We start from the raw sequence: 23,110 nt of genomic DNA, 5'->3' as shown, positions 1-23,110 counted from the left end.
AAAAAAATTCAAATAACAATATTTTTAATTACAATATGTAACAATCTTCAAATAACAAAATCTATAAATGTAAACCAAAGCAATTCATTAAGCTAAATGCAAGTAGCATTTTTAATTAACATTATGTAACAATATTCAAAGCATAAAACCCAAAAATTTAAACCAAATAAATTCAATAAGCAAAAAGACAAATATTATTTTTGCTGACTTTTATTAATATTAATTATTAAATATGTAATTATTAACAACATTTATCAATAAATAGTAAGTAATCATAATATTTTATTAAATAATCAATAATGATAGCTTTAATAATATTATTTAGTTATTTTGAATAGAAAAATAATTATTAAATTTATGAATAGGATTTATTAACAATATTCATTAAATTAATAATTAAAGCAATTCATTAGCTAAATGCTAAATTGCTAATAGCATTTTTAACTAACATTATGTAACAATATTCAAAGTACAAAACCCAAAAAATTAAACCAAAGAAATTCAATAAGCAAAAAGACAAACATTATCTTTGTTGTATTTTATTAACATTATTATTAAATATTTAATTATCAACAGCATTTATCAATAATAGTAAGTAATTATAATATTTTATTAAATAATCAGTAATAATAGTTTTAATAATATTATTTAGTTATTTTTAATATAACAGTAATTATTAAATCTATGAATATGAGTTATTAACAATATTAATTAAATTAATAATTACCAAAATTAAATTAAATTAATAGTATTTATCAGTAATTATAATATTTTATTAAATAATCAATAACAATACTTTTAATAACATTTTTAAATATTTTTAATATAACAATACTTACTAAATTTACTAACAATATTTATAATTTTAATTTAAAGTAAATATCTATTTATTAACAATATTTATGATAACAATAATTATTAATTATAATCACTAATTAAATATTTATTAAATTACTGTAATAATCAGTAATTATTAAAATCGGGTTAAAATAAATAGATAACTATATTTATCTAAACTGGGTTTATAAATAAATTCGGGTTTGATTATAACAGTAATTATAATCAGTAATTGATTATAATCTGTAATTAAATTACTTCCATTTGTTGAAAGAGGAGACCACCCCTTTCCATTCAATTAACCATAGTGAAATTAATTTATTAAATTACTTAAATAAGCTAATGATTAGTTTTATTAATAAAATAAGATAAAAATGATTAATTATTTTTATTAATAAAATATTTTCACCAATATAATAAAAATCATATAAACTAACAAAAAGCAATAAGAAAAATTAAAAACCAACATTCATTTAAAAATAATATAAAACTAATGCAAAATTATCTAACAATTAACAATTATTAGTTTTATAATTAGTTTTTACTAATGAACTTACATTCAATTGAATAATAAAAACTTAATATAGTTAATTGAATCTAATAATTATTAATAAAAGAAAAGCTAATAAAAATTTATTAACCTTAAATATAGTTTAATAATTTAAAATCAACTAAATTTATATTTAACAGTTAGGAAAAATTATAGAAACATCATTGGGATTTTTTTAAAACCACATGACGCTCTCGTGTATATGTTTTGACCTTTACAAAAACCTCCCATATTGTTTTGAGAAAAAGTGTAGATATTATCCTTCCATTGGCATCTAAAATAGAAAATGTTGATGTAATGCATCGGTTTTCTTAAAATACCAAACTTACCCTTAATCAACTTTATCCATAAGTAATTACAACTCAAAACATATTTTAGCAAAAAATATTTTTACCTACAAAAAATAAAAAAATAATCACAAACCATACAATTTAAAAATAAATAAAAAATAATATCAAGATACAATAAAATAATACAATTTTATCTAGACCATAAGAAATTAGCCATTCTCACGAAGTGAAACTTGAGTTGTGATCGAATAAACTAAACATAACCCAAAAAATACTTGAATTGGACTGATCTGAACAATGTTTAATTGGAAATATCATAAAGTTTTTTCATCAAATTTTCTTAATAAAACCCATGTATTGTGCGGGTCCCACTATTATAATTATTATACACATTATATTATATAAATATATCCAAATATACTACCTAATCACGTCTTGTTCTGAAATGAACGTCTGTTCTTCCCGTCCATGCTCGGTTCGGTTTATCCGAACATTGGTCCTTACCACACGTGGAAAGCCCGGCCCGGCCCATGATCCTTCTTGTTCACAAAACCAGTGCGAAAGCTACAGACGAATCAGACGAATTTTGCAGCGCCAGAAGGGCGGTTTCCCGAATACAGGGCAGAACAATCGCTCAGTGTAAGCGCTAGGTTTTCGAGTTTCTACCGAGTGCAAGTTAACTTGACGAGCCATGGAGAGCGCGCTATCGAGCGCCTCTGCAATCACTGATCAGAGACAAAAGATCGAACAGTACAAGCTCATACTTTCATCCGTTCTCGCCTCCAATGATATCACACAAGCGAAGAAGTTCATTGATCACAGTAATTCATTGAATCATTTTCATATTAACTTTGTTTAGGTCTCATTAATTTATACCGATTTTTAGACACTCGCAACAGTTTCCATAAGTTCATTCTTTTTGGGTTACAGTGGTGTCGGACGACGTTCCGTTGGTGGTATCGCGACAACTATTGCAAATGTTTGCGCAGGATCTAGGCAGGTTGGAACCTGAGACGCAAAAGGAGATTGCACATTATGCCCTCACTCAGATTCAGCCTCGAGTGGTATCTTTTGAAGAACAGGTTCGTCCCGTCCATTTTCTCTCCCTCCTTTTCTCTGTTTCCATTAGTCTACAACGGTTCCTATCATAATTGTCAAGTCTAGAGGCGTTGCCAGAGTATTAATCACTAAAACATGCAATAGCAGCTGCTGTATTGATTTTTACTACTTCACACGACTATGTAAGGGAGGCGTGGCTAGGGAGATGGATTTTATGGTTTCTTTCAGGAAAGCATTAGCTGAACAGCATATTTCTTATTAGTTGCATTAGGAAAAAAATTCTGCACTTCCATGATACTGGAGAGTAAAGAGCCAGCGGGCGGAACTATGAGCATGTTTGTTGGATGATAACGAATATATTCATGTATTTCGTTGTCCTCAGAGTTGTTAAAAACTAAACACAGTCAACATATTCTAAGTGAATTGATGTAAAAGAAACGTAAGAAATCCGTCTCTTTCCAACAAAAAAGGATACTTCATAAATGATATTGCATTGTCACACGCACCAATTCTCAAGGGGGAAGGGAGGGGTTCTGGGGATGGTTAATGTGCCCCGGTAGAGTGATTGTGGAGCACCATTGTCAAAGAAGTGAAGAACCCAGTTAGGCATAGACAACAGATCTGGCTGATTGTGTAGAAAGTGGCCTAGTGTCTCGGACAGATCAAAACTTTTAGGAATACAGAAAAATGTGATTTATTGCTTTATCCCCATTTTACTTCTTCAAGAAAGAAATTGGAGATCCCCTGACAAAAAACAAAGAACGAAGATAAGTTCTAAATGAGAATTTAAACAATTAATGGCCGAAAGTAAGCATCTATGAATACTATGTTTATCTTCAATAGAACTTTATTAATTTTCCTTTTTGACGAATCAAGAATTGCATGATAGGACCCTTATTTATTTATTTATTTTTTATTTCATGCAATTAACTTTGGAAGTGTGCTCATTTTAATGCTTGAGGAAAGTTTCTGCTTGGTCCTAGATGCAAAGGTCACACAAACCAATATTACACACCAACAACCTCAGCCCAATCCTTCTTCATTGAACATCCCTGCCTACCAACACCCTAAGAAAAAATTAAGAGGCCACTACAAAAACCCATTCATGAAGACTTTGCAATCTCTCTCTACAATTTTTCTTTCCCTTTTCAAAGATTTCATCACCATAAAGATTTTGTTTTCTTTCTCATTTCAAGACTCAAACCAATCCAGTGGGTGTTTGATTTCCTGTTATCGATTTAGTCAATCTACTGCAGTTCACATGGTTTCTTATGGGGTAAACGGCGAAACTGATACTTTTTTTTTTTTGATAGCAAAAAGAAAAACTCATTAGAAGAAAAAGAAATACATGAGATAGGGTGATAAGGCATCATCCAAGAAAGACCCTCCAAAATATTCTCTGCTGCAACACCCTCACACACATAAAACCAAAACAACCATCCCCCACCACCAATTCTTAAACTAAAAACATTGCAAACCTCTTCATGCCAAGAAAAACTTTAATGACCATTGTACAATCAGAATAACAAAAACACTAAAGCCCAAAATTCTAACCAGCCAGTCTAGAGCCACTCCAACCCCAATTTTCCAAGCAAAAACACCACCATTTACCAGCCCTTCACCTACCTCAACTGATTAACATTCCAACTTCTCCAACATTTCATCCCCAATACCATCTTCATCAGCACCACAATCATCATCAAATTCCTTTTTTTCTCCAACTCCATAAAACCTATTTGAACAAATTCCTTCTCATCCAAGCTTTTCTCTTTGTGACTCATATGCTCATGATTCTCACCGCCATCTTCCACTCTGCCCCAGTTCTTCTATGTCCTCCTTGATCTCCTTTTGGTTTTGCTTTTCTTTGGTTTCTCTAATTCATCTGCTTGGCCATTTATTATTTTCTATTTGATTGATCCACCAGTTACAAAATTCGAATATTTAATTTTGAAAAAGGCCATTTTTTAAATATTCTGAAATATCATTGGACCAGAATACATCCATGTGGTAACATCTCCTTTTCATCCTAAATTTAACTCTGATGAATCGAATTTCTCGGTAACACCTTCTGGCCAAGTTGTCATTGATAAATGAGAAGGAAATTTGTTGCATGTGGGTGGATTCCTTTTGTAGTGTCTTTAGTCGATTGCTTTTAGATCTTTTAAAAGGAATTTGTGACTTGCTTCACTGCTTGTATGAGTTGCAGGTGTTGATAATCAGAGAGAAGCTTGCTGAGCTCTATGAGTCTGAGCAGCAATGGTCAAAAGCAGCTCAGATGCTTAGTGGCATTGATCTGGACTCTGGAATCAGGTGAGGTTGTTTGTTGTGAGGCCAGGGTTATTGCAATACATTCTTCTTGATATATTTACAAGGAGAAATTTGCAAGCTATGCTGTACAAAATGGACATTTTCTAGTATCCATTTGGGAGGGTTTCATGCAGTGGCTTTTGGCAAGGGGTGATCATTTATAGCCCTGCCCACACCTCCCACACACACATATAAATATTATGTGTGTATGTATGTATATGTTATTTTATGCTATACTTTATATTATATAATGTATGAAATAAATTTTTATACACATAATATTTAATATTAATATTTTATATTTAAAGTCATAAGCCCATAACCTGGTCAGGCCCAAGCCAAGCTATAGCCCATATCATAGGTGCTTAGCTCAGTAGCCCAACCCAGCCCATAATCACCCCTACTTTTTGGCTTTGCAAGATGGGGCCTACCCAGAAAGCTCTTAAGGTGACTGAAACAAACTGAGAAGACTCCTTGGTGCTTCAAAAATGAAATCAGAAAGTTTAGGAGTCTATCAAAGGATCTGCAGCTGGTTCTTCAATGGATCCCAAGATCAGCCAATGATTTAGCAGATCACTTAGCAAAGCAAGGTGTAAACAGGGAACAGTGCTTCTGGGCTAATTTGCAAAATTAAGAGTCAAGGTTTTCTATTAGCTGATGTCCTATGATTACGTTGGTGTTGGCTACCCAAAAGCTGTAACTCCTGCTTATTAATAAATTTTCTGTTACTGATAAAAAATGTTTGGTAAGAAATATGGAGAGCCAAAATTTGCCATTGTGCAGCCATTCAGGTAGCTCTCTGTTGAAGCCTCCTCCAGTAGCTTCTTCAAAGCAGCTACTTACAAGGCAGGGCCTTATATATGAACATACATGCCCTGATTAAATCTTCCTACTTTAACTATCTAGTTTTTGTTCTTTCTTTCTTTTTCTAATCAGAATGCTTGATGAGACTTACAAGCTCTCCAAATGTGTCCAAATTGCTCGCCTTTATCTTGAGGTACTTCAATACTATCTGATTAGAATTTCAATCTCTGGAACAATGTGGATCATCTAGTCTTGTTGATAGTTGTGTTATATCTGGATAACAGATACTTTTTTGGTTGTGTTGAAGGTTCACTTATCTCTGTTTCCTTTTATATTATCTTTTTTCATTAACAAATATCTTTTTTTACTTCATATAAAAAAGATTGTTCAGTCCCAATAAGCTGCAAAAAAATGTAATTGACACATGTCACTAGCCAGATTTCATGCATATGACACTGCCCAGGCAACAATTGACTCAATTTTATGTTCATAACCATCTATTCTTAGGGTTCTTATCAGAACTATGCTGCACGGCCTTTCAGATAATGCTATAGGATATTAGATTCAATTTTTACCTTCATGTGGTTGGATTGATTTTGGCATTGACATAGGTTGGAACCATTAGGTGGAGGATCCAAATCCTTGTGTATAACTGTAACCGTAATTGTATAATTGTATAGGTGTATATGAATTATTCCATGTGTAGGCTTTATGTTGAGTATTAACTGATACCAGAACTCCTGGATATTGATAAAATACATTTCCTGGTCTTGGATATTTAACTTTTCCTTTTTATCAATAACTATATATTTCATTAAAAGATTAAATGAGAATTACATACAGAAAGCAAATGAAGAATTACAAAGTAAAAGATATTTAACTGTTCCTTTTGCTTCATTTGGCAGGATGATGATGCTGTAAATGCAGAAGCCTTTATCAATAAAGCTTCCTTCTTGGTTAGCAATAGTCAACATGAAGTATTGAATTTACAGTACAAGGTGAACATTCATTCATGGCATTTGAGCTCTGAGGGGAATTGATTAAGAAAGTTAAAGCCCTGGGGTGGAATGATTACTTATTTTTTTTCCCTATTTCCTTAAACATAATGCATTCTTTGGTTCAGTTGTTTCTTTTTCTATTGTTTATGAACAGGTTTGTTATGCAAGGATCTTAGATCTAAAAAGGAAGTTCTTGGAAGCTGCACTTCGTTATTATGACATTTCCCAAATTGAGAAGCGACAAATTGGAGATGAGTATGTATTGATGCATCATTATTTTATGAAATTGTTTTGAGTCTATCTGCTGTGGCACAAATCCCTGGGAAGGGTTTATGGAGCACCTTGAATAACTTTCATGGAAATAGGAAGAAATCAAAGGAGGATAGAGATTCCTCCAAGAGTTTTAGAAAAAAAAAACATTCAAAATATCATTCTTCACTAACTTACAGAAAGAAAGAGAATCAACTATTTGGTAGGGAGACAAAAAACATTAACTTGCTGCCTAATGGAATAACAAATAAAAAAAATCAATATATTCTAGCATTGTTTTTGATAATTGAGAATTAATTTTATTAAACAAGAAGAACAAAGCTTTACAAGCATCCCTTGGAGCGGCATGAGATGCAGCCTCCCCTAAGCATTACAAATGATCAGAAATAAAGACTACAAAGCTGCCCAAAATAACTGATCCCTAGAGGACCCTTGTTTAGCAAGAAAATCACACACCCACTGGAATCTACACACTATGTGTGTTGTTAAGCATTTAATAACTTTTTTGATGAGATCCCTATAACTCCAAACAACTGAGTCTGGATTTGACAACCAGCTCACAATCACTTTAGGATCTCCTTCAGTTAACAAGTTATCCACTCCTAATTGCTTAGCAATCTGAATCCCTCGTACTGCGGCCAGTAATTCAGCTCTTGTGGAATCCCCTATCCCCACCGGGCCTGAAAACAAGGAAATGATGTTGCCATTTCTCATTCCTCAGGACTCCTCCTATGCTAGACAGTCATGGGTTACCTTGACTACTTCCGTCAAAATTCAATTTAATAACCCCTTCGGAGGAGTTAACCAACCTGTTGCAGCTCTGTTTTTCCTAATTGAAGTGTGTGCAGCTGCAGCCCAATTCCTCTAAATGTCATCAAAGGAGGAGTTGAAAGAAACCAAGGATTTCAGCCAACGAATAGCCCTAGTTAAAATACAATCCTTCACTTCTCTAAAGGACCTCTCCTTATCTTGGAAAATTGTAGCATTTCTTTCTTCCCAAATTGTCCATAAGCATAAGGTGGCTGCTTTGAAACATCTCCACATACTGTTTTCCTCTCTTTGTTGGACAAACAAAGGTAGACAGAGAAAACAATAATTTTGACTCTGATGGCTAATTCCACCTACATCCAAACAAAACAAACATCCAATCCCGGAGATCTGCGGCAAAGGAACGAGAAACCAGTAAGTGGTAATAGTCCTCACTATGACATTTGCACAAAACAAACCAGTTCGGTAATATACACAAGAAATGCTTTTTTCTTTTCCTATCAAAAAAAAAAAAGAAAGGCTTTTTTCTTTTGTAAGTTTTCCAAAGTATTGACCTTACCAAGGTACACTTCCTAGCAAAAAACAGCAATTGTAGGAGGAACAGGCTTAGTCCATACTTCTTACACAGGGAAAGGCTCAAGGGATGTTCTAGGCTCTAGCATTTTCTATTATGGCCTTGCTTCTGTAGTGGTCTCCAATCTTGAGCTGTGGGTAGTAGGCCTGCAAGAAGAGAACCCAGTAAAGTTTGGGGCCATAAATAATAAGGAAGCCCTACGCATATGGGCTTACAATCCAAGTGTTAGGGGGCAATCATCATGCATCAGTATGTGATGCTAAAATTGAAATAAATGTACTTTAAATTCTATGTAGAGCTCTCTTAAATCACAACTAGACCTGTTCATGCTAGTTCATTATTAATTGGGTTTGGATAAAATTTTAGGCCCGCGGGCTCGAGCTTGGGCTTTCTCAATTAAGCCTGCCTCGATAATGTGACATATAATAAAAACATATTTTAATAACATATAAAATATATAATATACATTAATTTATTAAATCATTGCCAAACTAATATAAATGACATCGTAAATAGGACTTTTAATGTAGAGATTGGGCTCCAGGCCTGGGCTTTGGGCTTTATATAAGCCTATAAGGGTCGGGCTTGAGCTCAAGATCTAGGCCCGATGATCTAGCATAGACATTTTTTTTGTTGATAAAGAGGAAAAACCTGTCTCTGCATGTGAACAGGTCTAATCACAACTGTCCATTGTGAAGTAGAGCTCTTCATAAATGATGGTATCCACTGCTATTTCATTCGTTTCCTATTTCCCCATCCATGTGCCTATCTGAGCACATGCAAGGCAGTTAATGGTCTTGTGGGCATTACATGCAATGTGGATGGCCATGTGTTGCATGTCTATGATGACCAAAACCCTGGGGAAAGTAAACAAATGAAGGTCAGATGTTACAAGTTGTTCCCTTAAAATCTAGATCAACTAATGTAAAATGCAAAATACAACAAAAAGGAAAAATCATATTTATTTGCCAATGTACTGATTCTTGCATTTGGAGTGGGCTCTTCTTACTTGTTTTGGTGAGACATTATCAAAAGGATGAGGGAGATGTTTTTTTCCCTACACAATAACAAGGCAATGCATATAAAGGGCCATTACCAAATTTTGGTCCAAGCTATCTGGTATTGGGAAGGGTAGATTGCGTATGAAGCTAACATTTTGTGTGTGCGCGTGCCCGTGTGTTTTTGACGAAGTGGCCACTTTCATACTTGAACATGTTTTCTCATGCTTGTCAGCCTTGAATTAGATTCTTGTCATAGTTACAGAACCTGGAATATCCTAGGCCCTTGTAATTCTTTACTTTATAAATTAAATGGAGCAACAGTTATATATTTACCTATTTAACCATTTATTCTTTATTATTTATCAAAAAAATAATTGCATTTTTATTATTACATCATAGGTGGATTGACGAAGCAGCTTTGGAACAAGCTCTAACTGCAGCTGTTACATGCACAATTTTGGCTGCTGCTGGTCCCCAACGTTCTCGTGTTCTTGCCACTTTATATAAGGTATATTACCCGTAATAATTATATTTACGTTAGATATAATTTTCTTTTGATCAATAAAGAATGAATTCATTAAGATCAGATAAGAGTTACAGGAAATGGGTAGACTCGGCTACCCCATTAGAAATTAAAATCAAATTACAACTTTGACTTTTCAGCCTTACAGCTGAGCCCAGAAACAAAATTCCCTATTAGCCCCTTGTTTAGCTAACTGGTCTGCAAATCCATTTGCTGCTCTTGGAGTCCATTGAAATGACAGCTGCATGTGCTTGGATATGCTTTTGACCTTATTGATTTCGTTTCTGAATAACCAGTTGTTTTTTGCCAGCCTATAACCACCTTAGAATCACCTTCTACAACTAGCTTCCTCGCCCCCATCTCCATTGCCTTTAGTTCAGCTGTAGTAGAATCTCCCACCCCAATAGGGCCTGAGTACATCCCCACTACAATCCCCTTGTCATTCCTTAACACCTCCAATTCCAGACCTTCCTGGGTTACCAAAACTATTTCCATCAAAGTTTAATTTGAGAAAGCCTGAATGGGGGTGGGGGTCCCAATCCCTTAGAACCTTCAGTTTTACAGCTGAGGAGGAAGCAACTGTTCTCCAATTCCTGATTATGTCACCCCCACTGAAATCTGAGAACAGTTTGGGAGATTTTACCCACGAGGTCACCTTTATCATAATTCTATCGACCAGCTCTTCCTTCTTCTCTTTTCTTAAAAAATTCTCGAATTTCTTTCCTCCCACAGCATCAAAGCACTGCTTCCCTTATGCATCTCCACAATGCTCTCCCTCTTTTTTTTGGCCAGCTGAAGGTATAGGAGTCAAATAGCTTATCCAAACTCATAAGGGGATTCCAACTGCAACCGAAAAGATTGACTAACCAAATCCAAATTAGGTGAGCACACAGACAACACCAATTAGGTGAAAGACACCACCCAGGTCTCTTCCTCTGCATTAGATCACAGGTGTTGATTGCACCATGGTAGACCTCCCAAGAGAAAGCACCCACTTTAGGGGGGAATAGGGCGACACCTAACTTCTTTCACTAGAAAAGGTACCCCAGGTGCATTTGGAGCAGACAAGGATTTGAAGAAGGAAGTGCAGCTGAAGACTCCAGATGGATGAAGGGTCCAAAACCTAGTGTCTTGCTTAGAAGTGTCTAGAAACACCCCATCAAGTAGCTGAAGGAGAGACGACAAGGAAGCTAGTTCAGAGTCCCTCACATTTCTACGAAGGCCCAAATTCCAAGCAATACCAGACAAGGGGAAGGGGTTAAAAATTCCGCAACCGGTATGCTTTTGAGAGAGGAAAGGGCAAAAATCGCGGGGAAAATTTGCTAAAGTGGACCTAATGAGAGTAATCCTGCCCCCAACAAGATATAACTCCTCTTCCACACGGCCAATTTCTTTTCAACCTCTCCACTACCGGATTCCAAAAACCTAAGTTTCTAAGATTTGCCCCAAGGGGAAGTCCAAGATACTTCAGTGGCCATTCACTTCGTAGACAACCTAACTCCCCTACCCATGAATTTACCTCTTCTTGAGCTAAATTGATTCCAGCCACCACACTTTTATTCAGGTTCACCTTCAAGTTTGTCACTTTCTCAAAGAGGCTCACTAGCATCCTTAAAAATAATGATATCATCTGCAAATTGTAAATGAGTTACCATCACTCTCTTTCGTCCTACTCTCCACCCCTTTATAAGACTCAATTCATATGCCTTCGAAATTAGTTTGCTAAACACCTTTGCTAAGATAGTGAAAAGGAAGGGGATAGGGGATCCCCTTGCCTCACTCCTCTTTTAGCCCTAAAGAAATCCTTGACTCCTTCATTTATCAACATTGAAAAGTGACAAGATTTTAGGCATCCTTTGATCCATTTACACCATCTTGCTCCAAAATCGCACTTCCTTAGCGCCTCAATCAAAAACTCTTAATCCACAAAATTGTAGGCTTTTTCTAGATCCAGCTTACACACAATTCCCTTCCCCCTGAACTTCTTAAATTCCTCCACACATTCATTAAATGAGTATTTGGTCCGAGATTTGTCTTTCTTGGATGAAAGCCCCCTGAAAATGAGATATGATTGATGGGAGGACCTTTGCTAGGATTTTATATCGACTGGTCACCAAGCTAATTGGCCTAAAGTCCTTTGGATGGCATGCCTTAGACTTCTTTGGGATTAATGCAATGAAGGTAGCATTAACCCCTCTACTAACAATCCGCTTATGGTAGAATTCCTCAAAGACTTCCATTAAACCATCCTTTAGCCACTCCCATGTCCCATCCATCTTGGTAGAAAGCTATAGTGAGGCCATTAGGCCTGGGAGCCTTAGAGTGGTCCATGGAGAAGATTGCTTCCTTTACTTCTACTTCAAACAATCTTTCTAGGTTTCTACTTACCGAGTCTCCCAAAACTGGTCAATCCAAACCCTCTAACTTCCATCTTTCTGGCAGAGGTCCTCTAAAAATTGATTTAAAGTGGTCCACCATGGCCCTCTCTATCTCGTCCTGATTCGTTATAGTCCCTTTTCCATCTCCAACAGAGAAATCAAATTCTTCCTTCTCTTTCCATTTGCAATCATGTGAAAATATTGTGTTCCCGTCCCCTTCTTTTATCCAACTCACTCTTGGCTTCTGTTTCCAACTTATTTCTTCTCAGGAGTGCAGTTTCCAGCTCTCTTCTTAGATGAAATCTTTCCTCTTTGCCCCCTACTTCTGAAGAACCTGACTCCTTCCTATTTAACTCTTCAATTTTACTTATCAAAAATTCCTTCCTCTCTTCTATTCTCCCAAATTTTTAAGGTTCTAATCCTTAATTTTTTCTTTTAGGTTCTAAAGCTTCCTATGGAATCTTAACCCTTCCCTTTCCACCTGGGGATCATCTTCCAACCACCATTCCTGATCTTTTGCATAAACTTCAGGATTGTAAGCCACATATTTTCAAATCTAAAAGGCCTTGGCCCCTCTCCCTCTACTCCTTGCCCAATACAAATCGGCTAGTGATCTGAAGTGATTTTGGGTAGCATTTTGCTTACCAGATTGGTCCAGTGATTCTCCTAGTCCTGAGAGGCAAGGAATCTGTCTAGTTTTGAGTAGAAAGGATTCTCTTGACAATTAGTCCAGGTGAACCGATGTTGACCAAGTCTAATCTCTTTAAGCTCAAAGGTTTCTATAAAGCTATTGAACCTCCTTATACTGGTTGTTACCCTTTGTCTTGGATTGTTTGATTCAGTAATATGTCTTATCACATTGAAGTCACCCCCTAGACACCGTGGACCTTGCCATAGACCTCTCACGTCTGCCAATTCCTCCCACATTCATCTCTTTCCCTATACGAATTAGGCCCATAGACATTTGTTAACACCCACACAAAGCTATCATTTAGAAACCTCAATTTCGCTGACACCGAGAATCTTCCTATTAGCTCCTCTTCACATTCCAACGCTTCCTCATTCCAAAGGGTAACTATCCCACCTGAAGCCCTGCAGGAAGGAGCCATGGCCCAACCCATGCCTCTACCCCCCAGACACTTCTCACTCATCTTCCATCAATCTCTTGATCTTTTGATTGTTGTATCAGTACCACATCTGGTTTTTCTCTCCTCAGTACGTCCTTTATGAGTCTTCACATTCCAACGTCTCCTCATTCCAAAGGGTAACTATCCTGCCTGAAGCCCCACAGGAAGGAGCCATGGCCCAACCTATGACTCTACCCCCCCCCAAAACACTCCTCACCCATCTTCCATCAATCTCTTGATCCTTTGATTCTTGTATCAGTACCGCATCTGGCTTTTCTCTCCTCAGTACTTCCTTTAAGAGTTGTTTTTGATGCTCTCCCTAAACCTCTTATATTCCAGCTTACAATCTTCGTTTCAAAACTACACCACCTTGCCCTTTTCCCTTTCCTCCCAATAATCTCAATTTCCTTCAATTTTAAAATTGATTACCTGTCTAATGCTTTTATTCAGATGCTTGAATCATACCAAAGTTGCATTTCTGCATGCAATCCCTATTCAATTAAATTTAACTCAACTAAGTATTTATCCTGAAGAACCTGAACATAGTTTTCAAGGTGCCAAGGTGAGGCTAGGCGAAAGAGGGTTGTTTTGTTGCCTGGTTACCTAGGCAATGGGATTTATTTATTTATTTTTTGAATAAAAACCATGAATCTTAGTGTAATTCCCTAGACATAGCGAGCAGCAACCATCTTTCGCCATTAATTGTCTATAGTCTTATTAAAAAGTGTATAAACTTCATTTAAACATTGAAAGTCAACGTATTCATGAAAAAATGCAAAAAAAAAAAGAAATTCCAGAAAATAGAGGGGTTGATATCTACTTTTCGTCCTAGGAAAAGAAGAAAAGAAAAGAAAGGATGGAGGAAAATCAATGTGTTGATTGGATAAAATTTCGAGTTTTTCCATGCTTATTAGTTCAGGTTTTGAAGTCTTCAAGGGTTCAAGATAGTATACATCTCGATTGAACCTAGAAAATAAGAAAAATCATGAAAAGAAACTAGTATTTTAACTCAAGCTGAATAATTTAGTTTAATAGTGTCTGTTTATTATTATAACCTCAGAAAGTTAAGAATGTAAAAGAATCCAAGAGCACTGTGTAAAAAATATCTTGGTGATTACGTGAGGTGATCTCCGTGAGAGCCTTATTGCCTAGGCGTCACTCTACATGTTAAGCTACTTTGGTATTACCTGATCGGTGTAGTCAGGTAGTATATTCTAGAGGCAGTCCCTATTTTATATGATGGTGGGTTGCTCTTGCTTATGTTATGGGAAAGCTAAGAGATTTTATATCTCCCTTGGTTGTACATCTTTATCTTTTTTCTTAATTTAATGAATCCATTTCAGCTATTGATAAAAAAAGGTAGTGGGTTGTTCTTGTATCATTTGTGTAGGTGTAGCAATAGCAGACATGTATTCACTGGGTTGTTTGGTTTTTCATTTGATTGGTAGCAGCATGTTTGTGTTTTATTGGATGGTCAGTTGCAAGAATTGTTGAGTATGTGAACTCAAGAAAACCAAATCACTCAGGCATGCACTCATTTGGTATTTCTAAATTGTGATAATAAGGTAGTAGGCCCTAGAGGCAATCTCAATTTTTCATATTTAGCAGGTTGCATTGATAAAAAAAATATGTTGGCAGGTTGTTAGTGTGTCGTTTGGGGTAGCAACAATAAGATGTACTATTTGGATAATTTGGTTTTTCGTTTGATTAATAACACGTCTGTTTTATTAGAGGATGACAAGTGTTGTGACCATGTGGACACATTAAAACCAAATCACCCAGGTAAGCACTCATTGGGTGATTTGTTGATAGCATGTTGTGTTTTATTGGAAGGTTCAAAAAAAAAAAATGTTGTGACCATGCAAACTCATTGCTCCACATTTTAAGCTATCTTTGTATTTCTTTATTGTCAAAGTAAGGGAGTTGACCCTAGAGGCATAGTTTTGAAGGCATCGAGGCAAGGTTAGGTGATGATTTTTTTCCCCGAATAAAACCAATCTTTAACCATTAAGTGTTGCTTAGTTGCCTAAGTGATGGGTTGTTTTTTAATAAAAATCATGAATCCTAGGGAAATTCCTTAGGTTCCATGGCAAGTGGCAACCATCTTTCACTATTAATTGTCTATAATTTTCATAAAAAATGTATAAGCTTCATTTGAAACCTAGAAAATCAACATATTCATGACAAAATTGGAAGAAAAGAAATTTCACAAAATAGAGGGGCTGAGCCTCTATTTCTGTTTCTTAGGAAAAGAAGAAAAGAAAAAAAAAGGGTGAAAGGAGGAGGAGGAGGAGAAGATGAAGAAGACAAAAGGACTCTGCTTTATAATTTATAAAATCCACAACTTTGTAAAAGAAATCAGAAATAGACTAATATTTTTTGTATACACATGCACTGATGCACATGTGCACACACACTGATATACATTTAGTGTCAATAATAAAAAACTGCAATCTCAAAAAAGTCCTAAGTGCTGGAATTTTGAAGGGATACCAAATAGATCTGGCCAAAATGTTTAGTAACTTCAGTTGCCTTTTTCTGTCGATTGATGCTTCACAAACTTCTGGTCACATTTAGAACCATGACTTGTATATATGTTTCAGTGCCAATATATTAGTTGATCATAAGTTTTTATTAGGTTTAGCTATCTGGCAGAACAAAATTGACAACAAGAATAAAATTTGTTACGGGGGGCTCTCTTTTATGCTTTCCTCTTTTAATATTGTTTTTTTTTTTATTTCTAATCAAAATAATAAATGGGTACCTTTATTGTCACATTGTTGTCAACATGGAGGCAATTAGTAATCATTTTGCCCTTCGTCTGCAATGCATTGATTAATTGGTGTCCAACCATTGGTCAATTGACCACATATAAGGATATGTGCCGGGACACTTAGCATTTCATGTTTCTAATGAATTCAACTCTCTTGAAACAATCTTTTTCTTCCTGAGATTCTGCTATAATTTGATGTTTTGATTGGAATTGAAGAAAACTTTCCATTAGTCTAGAAAAATTAAGTTCACATTTTCTTTTTAATTTCCTCTTTTCCCTTCTTAGTTCCTAGTTTTCTTTTCATCTGTTATCTAGATTTACTTAATTCCTATCTTTCCTACATTCTTAATTAATCCTCCTTATGTGTTTTCTGTTCATTCAAATGTCCACATATAGTCTATAGGGCAATGACAGTCTTCTTCTTCCTGGGGGTGGGGGGGATGGGCTACATCTGTATAATATAGCCTTCCATTTTATTATTCTGCCTTCTTTCTATTTTATATATCCTCACCCAATCACATGTCATTGCAAACATTTCCTGCATCCCTATAACAACACCAAGGGTTAATATATATATATATATATATTCAATTGGTGGTAAACTAGTTGCTAATTGGCTTAACTGATGGTACGTAGTCATCTTAGGTGACTGCATCATGTCTATTGATCAACTTGTTGATGACTAGTTAATGCTTTAATAAAATTACTGTCATGTATGTATACTATATGAATACTTGGCTTTCTGTTACCAGGATGAACGCTGCTCAAAGTTGAAGATTTATCCAATACTGCAAAAGGTATGGTTGTACCATAATTTTGAACTGAGATTCTGATATTATAGGCAGTATTTCCTGCATTCCTCATGCAATCATTTTTTTTCCTGTTTGTATGTGATTATTATTTCTCTAATTGCTACCCTGTAATGAAACTTACCAGGTTTATCTGGAGAGGATTTTGAGAAAACCAGAGATTGATACATTTGCTGAGGAACTAAAAGCACACCAGGTCAACACTTTTGCTTCATTTTTAGTTTCCTTCTCAGAAATTTTACTTTTTTTTTGAAGCATTAGGATAATATTATCCAGTGATTTTCCAACAGAAAGCGCTTTTGCCAGACAATTTCACTGTGCTTGACCGTGCTATGATTGAGCATAATCTTCTCAGTGCTAGCAAACTCTACACGAACATAAGGTTGGGAACTGAATACTGTTGTTTTCTCTGTTATATCTTCCTTTGCATTGATGAAAGGCATCTATTACTTTCTCTAATTTTGTAACATTCCTCATTAATTGATTACTCATGCAGCTTTGAGGAACTGGGGACTTTGCTGGGTATTGCTCCTCAAAAGGTACAATCTTTTTGTTGTGTTGCTTATACACCCTTATCTCAATGTTTTTGATTTTCTGACGCTACTCCTAAACTTTTAAAACATCATCATCATCTCATCTATTTCTGGCCATCTAATGAAACTTTTCCTCCATGCCATTCTATCTAGGTTTGTCTCATTATTTCACTTTCAAGGTCTGACATTCCCTGCATGACTATATCGGAGCCTTTGTCACTTCTTGACTTATATAACTGTGCATTTTCAGATGCATGGATTTATAATATTACTGATATTACATATTGCCTAAATTACTATAATAGTTTAGAAATTAAGATGATTTCTTTATTATGCAGTTGACTGTTCCTTATTAAATTACGAAAACTTTGTTAACCACGTGTTATGATATCTCTGTACAAGGAGCATGCTATATTACACAGATCTATAAAAATGAAGTTTGTTAAAAAACAATTTTTTTTTGCCTCCTAAGACCTAACACTGTTATTAAAGGGCCATTACCCAATGCTGGTCCTATCTATCTTTGGTCTTTGGAGTTGCACATTTACTTGGGAATAAATCTGAATGTGATGATTGGTGGATGATGAAGATTTGACAAACAGATATGTAATGTTATATAAGGAGCATCTCTCATTAACCAACAGCTTGGCCTAGCTGATAAATTCATTGGAACAGTTATCAGTTTATATGACACTGCATTCTTTGTCAGTCGTTGCAGTGGCTTCTCTGACTGCTGTGCTGTGAGAGTCACAAACATGGCAAATTACTTAGGTGGTGTTTGGTGCATCGTTTGGTCTGTGGAAAGCTCAAAAAGACAAAAAAAGGTATTTTTCTGTTTGGTACCGTGTAGACCAAAAGACCTGAAGAGCATGTGGAAAGACTGAAAAAGCCAAAAACCGGGAAGCTTCAAATGAAGCTTTTGGCCTTTCCGCACTGGAAGTAGCTTTCCCAGCTGTCTTTGACAGCCTGGTAGACCACGACGCGAACCAAGCAGTCTTGGTTTTTAAAGACAAGACCCCAAAAGCTCAGTGCGTCTTCTTGTCTATTGAGCTGTTGAAAGATCTACCTAGAAAGACTTGCCAGACAGCCCCTTAGTCTTTTCTGAACTGAAGTACTTGTATGGTAGTAACTAGTGAATTTGCAGAAAAGGACGAGCCTGATTCAGTTAACTCAAGATCATGGAGCAATCAACAGAAAACACCTCATCCCTCCAAAGAAGAAAAAATAAACCTCTAAACGAAATTCCTATATAAGATCAGGAAAGTGCTTTTGAATACACTAAAATGCAACAAACAATCATACTTAATTTCTTGAATGATACAAATAAAGCCACACAATTAATCCGATTGGGAAGGTTCTTTACATTTTACGCTGTTAGTTTCTTGCCAATACTTTGTATGATCGGAATGCTGGATTCTATAGAGATGCTGACATGTAATTAGCTCCAATATATCAGCCAGTTCTTGTATGTTATGAAATTCTCAGACCACAGGAACCTCACTTTTGGTGAAGTTAATCCTCTAACTGCTATCTTCCTAAAAACATACTTGTCAAGTATTTGAGCCATCTGGTTGGCCTAGCAGAAGAAGATATGGCTTCATCTATTGAATTGAACTATTGAAGGTGGGGTATAGGTGGACAATTTAGACCACGGGACAATACACAATATATATGTATATATAAAAATGTAGAGTATAATGTATCCGCGTAAAAAAAGGTCCTATGTACAATGAGTTGCTATACATTAGAGTATAATGTATCTGTATCAAAAAAGGTCCTATGTACAATGACATGTATAATCTATTTAGGGACCCCCACAAAGGTCCACCATCAAAAAAGAAGCAAAAATATCATCTTTAGATACATTGTGTATAGACAACCAATTTTTAAGTTCATCCACCACTAGGTTGATTACCCTTTCTTCAGATGATGATTTTTAATACCTATTATTCCCCTCACACCAAATGGCCCATATAATCCCTAATGGAATTGTTGGCCAACAAACTTCTAAGACATATACCTGGAACCCTCCATTCTTGCAAGAGTTCTTTAACTGAGTACAGGAAGCACCACTGCAAAGAGTCTCATTTCTAGTTTCTATTCCTTCGGTTGAAGTCTCACCAACCAAGAGGATGGGGAGGTAGAGTCAGGAGTTTCACCCTAGGGAGAAGAGTCTCACTTCCCAAACTACCACAAAGTTCTATAGCTCAGATCTCAAAATATTTATCCTCTCTAAAAGGAAATAACGGACTACATGCTTTTTTCTTGGGAATAGTGTCTTGAATTTCAAAGAAAGTGCGATCTCTATTGAAGGTTTCCTTTTTGGAAACTAATATTGTTATTCTTTGGGTTTTCTTGTGATACAGGGGAAAAAGGGTTCTTGTATATCTGTAATTGGGCTATTTTTTGGTGAATGATTAAAGTGCTACAGGGGAGACCTTTAGGGATGTGATATTCTGCAGGTGCAAGTTTGGGAATTCTAGACAATTTGTATTCTGTTTGCCAGGTTCTTGGCTTTTGGTGTTGGGATTCTTTTAGTGAGATTAAAGTGTCTCTTGGGAAGTGGCTTTAGGGAGAAAGCATTTTTCTTGGTAAGAAAATTTCTCTTTGAAACTGCAAGTATATCACTATATAATCATTTTTATACCAAATTAATGAACTTGTATGAAATATAAGATATTATAATTATCATGCAAAGAACTTAATAGTAGCTATAGATGGTGATGTTTCCATGCTAACACAGTATTTCAAACTGATTACTTGGCTGGCTTGAGTTGGGTCAAATTCTGAAGTTTTTAGGCACTGTCCTGCACTTGGACTCCAGTTTGTAAGCAGTTGGGTTTATTGGTTTTAGGTGGGGAAGATGTTACAAGACAGTTGTTTTGGGAAGTAGAGATGATGTACCCAATGAATAACGACAGTCCTACTTCAGTTTGGTGAAAAATGGTGAGATTTGTTTAGGAACTTATCTGGTTGGGGTTGGGAGTTTATTGGGATTATTGAGGGATGTGTTTCTGGAAGCATACTTTTGTGGATGGATTTATCCTAATGAGTGCAGGGGTTGCTTTGGGTGAGTGACTGAGTGTCCTGTGGGTTTATTATATATGTGGGAAGTTTTGTTTTTTCTTGGTTGGTTTTAGGGAGGCTCTGTAGGAGTCGTGTGGGGTCTGTCCTTTCTCTTGGGTGACCACTGGCCTTTCTTTGTACTCCTCTTTTTATTTTAATAAAACTTTGTATTTTAGTTCCAAGAGAAGACTTGTGTTTAGCATTACTTTCCTTAGTTTTGGCATTCCTCATATTGTTTAGTCTTCCCCAAAGTTCTTATAATCCCTTTCTAGAAAAAAAGGGTAGCTTTCCACAAGAAGCATATCCATTAAAATTATATATTAAACTAAGTTGACTGTTATTGGCAGGCAGAGAAGATAGCTTCGAGAATGATTTATGAGGATAGAATGAGGGGATCAATTGATCAGGTACAATGATAGTCACATGATTTTATCTTAAAAATCATTTTAGATAAAATCACGATTTCTTAAAAATCATTTTATCCAACTCCCAATGATGATTTCTTGTTCCACTTGTTCTTGAAAATTGTTACAGAACAATTTTAGTATCTCCCTTAATAAACCATAAATGACTATACTTTTAAATTCTAAGGTCTGCTATGGATGAACTACTGTGTATGATTTGGAGCATTTCTGTTTTCAGGTGGAAGGTGTCATACATTTTGAGGATGACACCGAGGAGCTGCAACAATGGGATCAGCAGGTAAGTTTCTATTTTATTTGCTTGTCCATGAGTCCATCCTATGCGCAAGAGTATTTTTTTAACCAGTAACTGTAGAAATTAAAGAGGGCATAAGCAGTATTGCATGGGCATAGACATTGGGAGTTGGAACCCAAAGTATGCCCAAGAGTCTGACTTGGCAAGGTGAGAAAATATGGACTCACAGACACGCTTATGGAAAAGCATATACTAAAATAGTTTATATTTTTTGAATTCTAATATTATATAGCTGCAAAAATGCTGGCTTTTTCACTAAGTAATGTTTTTTTTTGGTAAGTTATACTTGACACAAAAATGACATACAGCATTGGCTCCCACAGAGCGTGCCCCACAGTACATCTCAACTGTGCATTGGGAACATCTCCCCATGACATGTTCCCAGTGCACGCTGAGATGTGCTGTGGGGAGCCAATCCGAACTCTCTTTTACATTAGCTGTTCATTTATGTCAAATAAGGTAGGAGATACGAAGGCAATGTTAGGTAAAAACCCAAAAATCCATGGAGGTCTGATATGGATACATCCATTTAGGAGAGTCCATGCAACAGTGTCAAAAGTGATCCAATGGACCAGGATATTACAATTTACAATGCAAACATTACATGTGAGATGGATGTGTATTCATGCGTGGAATGTATTCCTATTAATATTAATATCACAGTTGGGGGAAAACAATCCAACCCATGGTTGACCAAGGCATATCCATAATTGGTCATAGTATCATAGCTTTAAGCAAGTTGCCTCCTCTTGTCAGAAATACTCACTGTTTATTTGTTTAGTGTGCCATAAATACCATTCTGTGCAATATTTATACAGGAGGAAATTGCCATGCCCTAAGCAACTGCTACCGTTGAACATGTAGTCACGATGTTAATTTTTAGAACACTAGGAAAGAAAAATGTTTAATTAGATGGGTTCTTTCTTGGTTGTGATTAGTTGGGCTTGTAATCTGAATCTGACACGGTCAAACTTGCAGATTGTGGGTCTGTGTCAAGCCCTTAATGATGTTCTCGACACCATGGCAAAGAAGGGCCTCTCCATTCCTGTCTGATTCATTTCAAATGACACCGCGGGGAGATGCAAGGATGGAAGATGCCCAGAGGTTATGCTTCTTATACATGTGTAGATGAGTTGGAACTCTTTTCTTTTGGGCATAATCTTGTGAGTTTCGCTCAACAAACATGTGGTGGTCAAAATATTTAATATTTGGGCCCCGGCATTGATCGGGGGGGGGGGGGGAGGCTGCTGATGGTACATGGTGGTTCCGGTGTCTTTCGGTTTGTAAGTCAACTCATTTGACTATTGCTCCCTGTCTATTATTTAATGTTTTAGTTTCGCTTTGCCAAATTGTCTTGACAAAGGTGGATGGTTTTGTGCAATTGCTTGGGTCTTTTATTGGCATAATGATGATTTGGATATTTGGCAAGATAACCCTTGATCTCGTTTAACTGATATTTATTGCCTTTAAGCTTGATCAATTTGACAATGTTGTAAAAGACTCGAGCAAGTGAACAACTTTCAAGTTTTACAATGAGCTCTAAATCATGGATTAATAAACTTGATGAAAGATCAGGATCCACCACTGAGCGGGTACCACATGTTAGATCATCTAGGAGACTTACTCGATCTGATTGGGTTGCGGATAGTTTGATGTATTTATTTTGGATGGTAGGAAAACAATCTAATCAGAAACTCTAAGAAAGCAGGCGGTTAGCAATGATACA

The 23,110-nt window shown here is 36.0% G+C and overlaps 1 protein-coding gene across 1 annotated transcript; it reads left to right on the top strand.

The window, feature by feature from the left end:
• Positions 1-2,107: 2,107 nt before the first annotated feature.
• Positions 2,108-22,817, top strand: COP8 (Proteasome component (PCI) domain protein). The gene is made up of 14 exons (XM_010256606.3): positions 2,108-2,498; positions 2,608-2,759; positions 4,943-5,046; positions 5,980-6,040; positions 6,753-6,845; positions 7,000-7,100; positions 9,858-9,966; positions 17,012-17,056; positions 17,196-17,264; positions 17,359-17,450; positions 17,565-17,607; positions 21,015-21,074; positions 21,310-21,369; positions 22,363-22,817. The coding sequence occupies exons 1-14, from the start codon at positions 2,369-2,371 to the stop codon at positions 22,435-22,437; spliced, it is 1,194 nt and encodes a 397-aa protein (XP_010254908.1). The 5' UTR covers positions 2,108-2,368; the 3' UTR covers positions 22,438-22,817.
• The last annotated feature ends 293 nt before the right edge of the window (positions 22,818-23,110 follow it).

Source organism: Nelumbo nucifera, chromosome 5 (assembly GCF_055504915.1).
Source record: "Nelumbo nucifera cultivar China Antique chromosome 5, China Antique-T2T, whole genome shotgun sequence".
In the NCBI taxonomy this organism is placed as follows: Eukaryota; Viridiplantae; Streptophyta; class Magnoliopsida; order Proteales; family Nelumbonaceae; genus Nelumbo; species Nelumbo nucifera.
Note: the sequence above shows the minus strand (reverse complement) of the source record. Positions and strands in the feature narration are given on the sequence as shown.

What these genes read in the sequence shown, in the direction of transcription:
- COP8 (XM_010256606.3), top strand. Translation starts at nt 2,369, where the DNA reads ATGGAGAGCGCGCTATCGAGCGCCTCTGCAATCACTGATCAGAGACAA. An exon ending in TTGCTCGCCTTTATCTTGAG is followed by an intron (nt 6,041 to 6,752) that starts GTACTTCAATAC and finishes TTCATTTGGCAG; the next exon opens with GATGATGATGCTGTAAATGC. An exon ending in TTTATCCAATACTGCAAAAG is followed by an intron (nt 17,057 to 17,195) that starts GTATGGTTGTAC and finishes GAAACTTACCAG; the next exon opens with GTTTATCTGGAGAGGATTTT.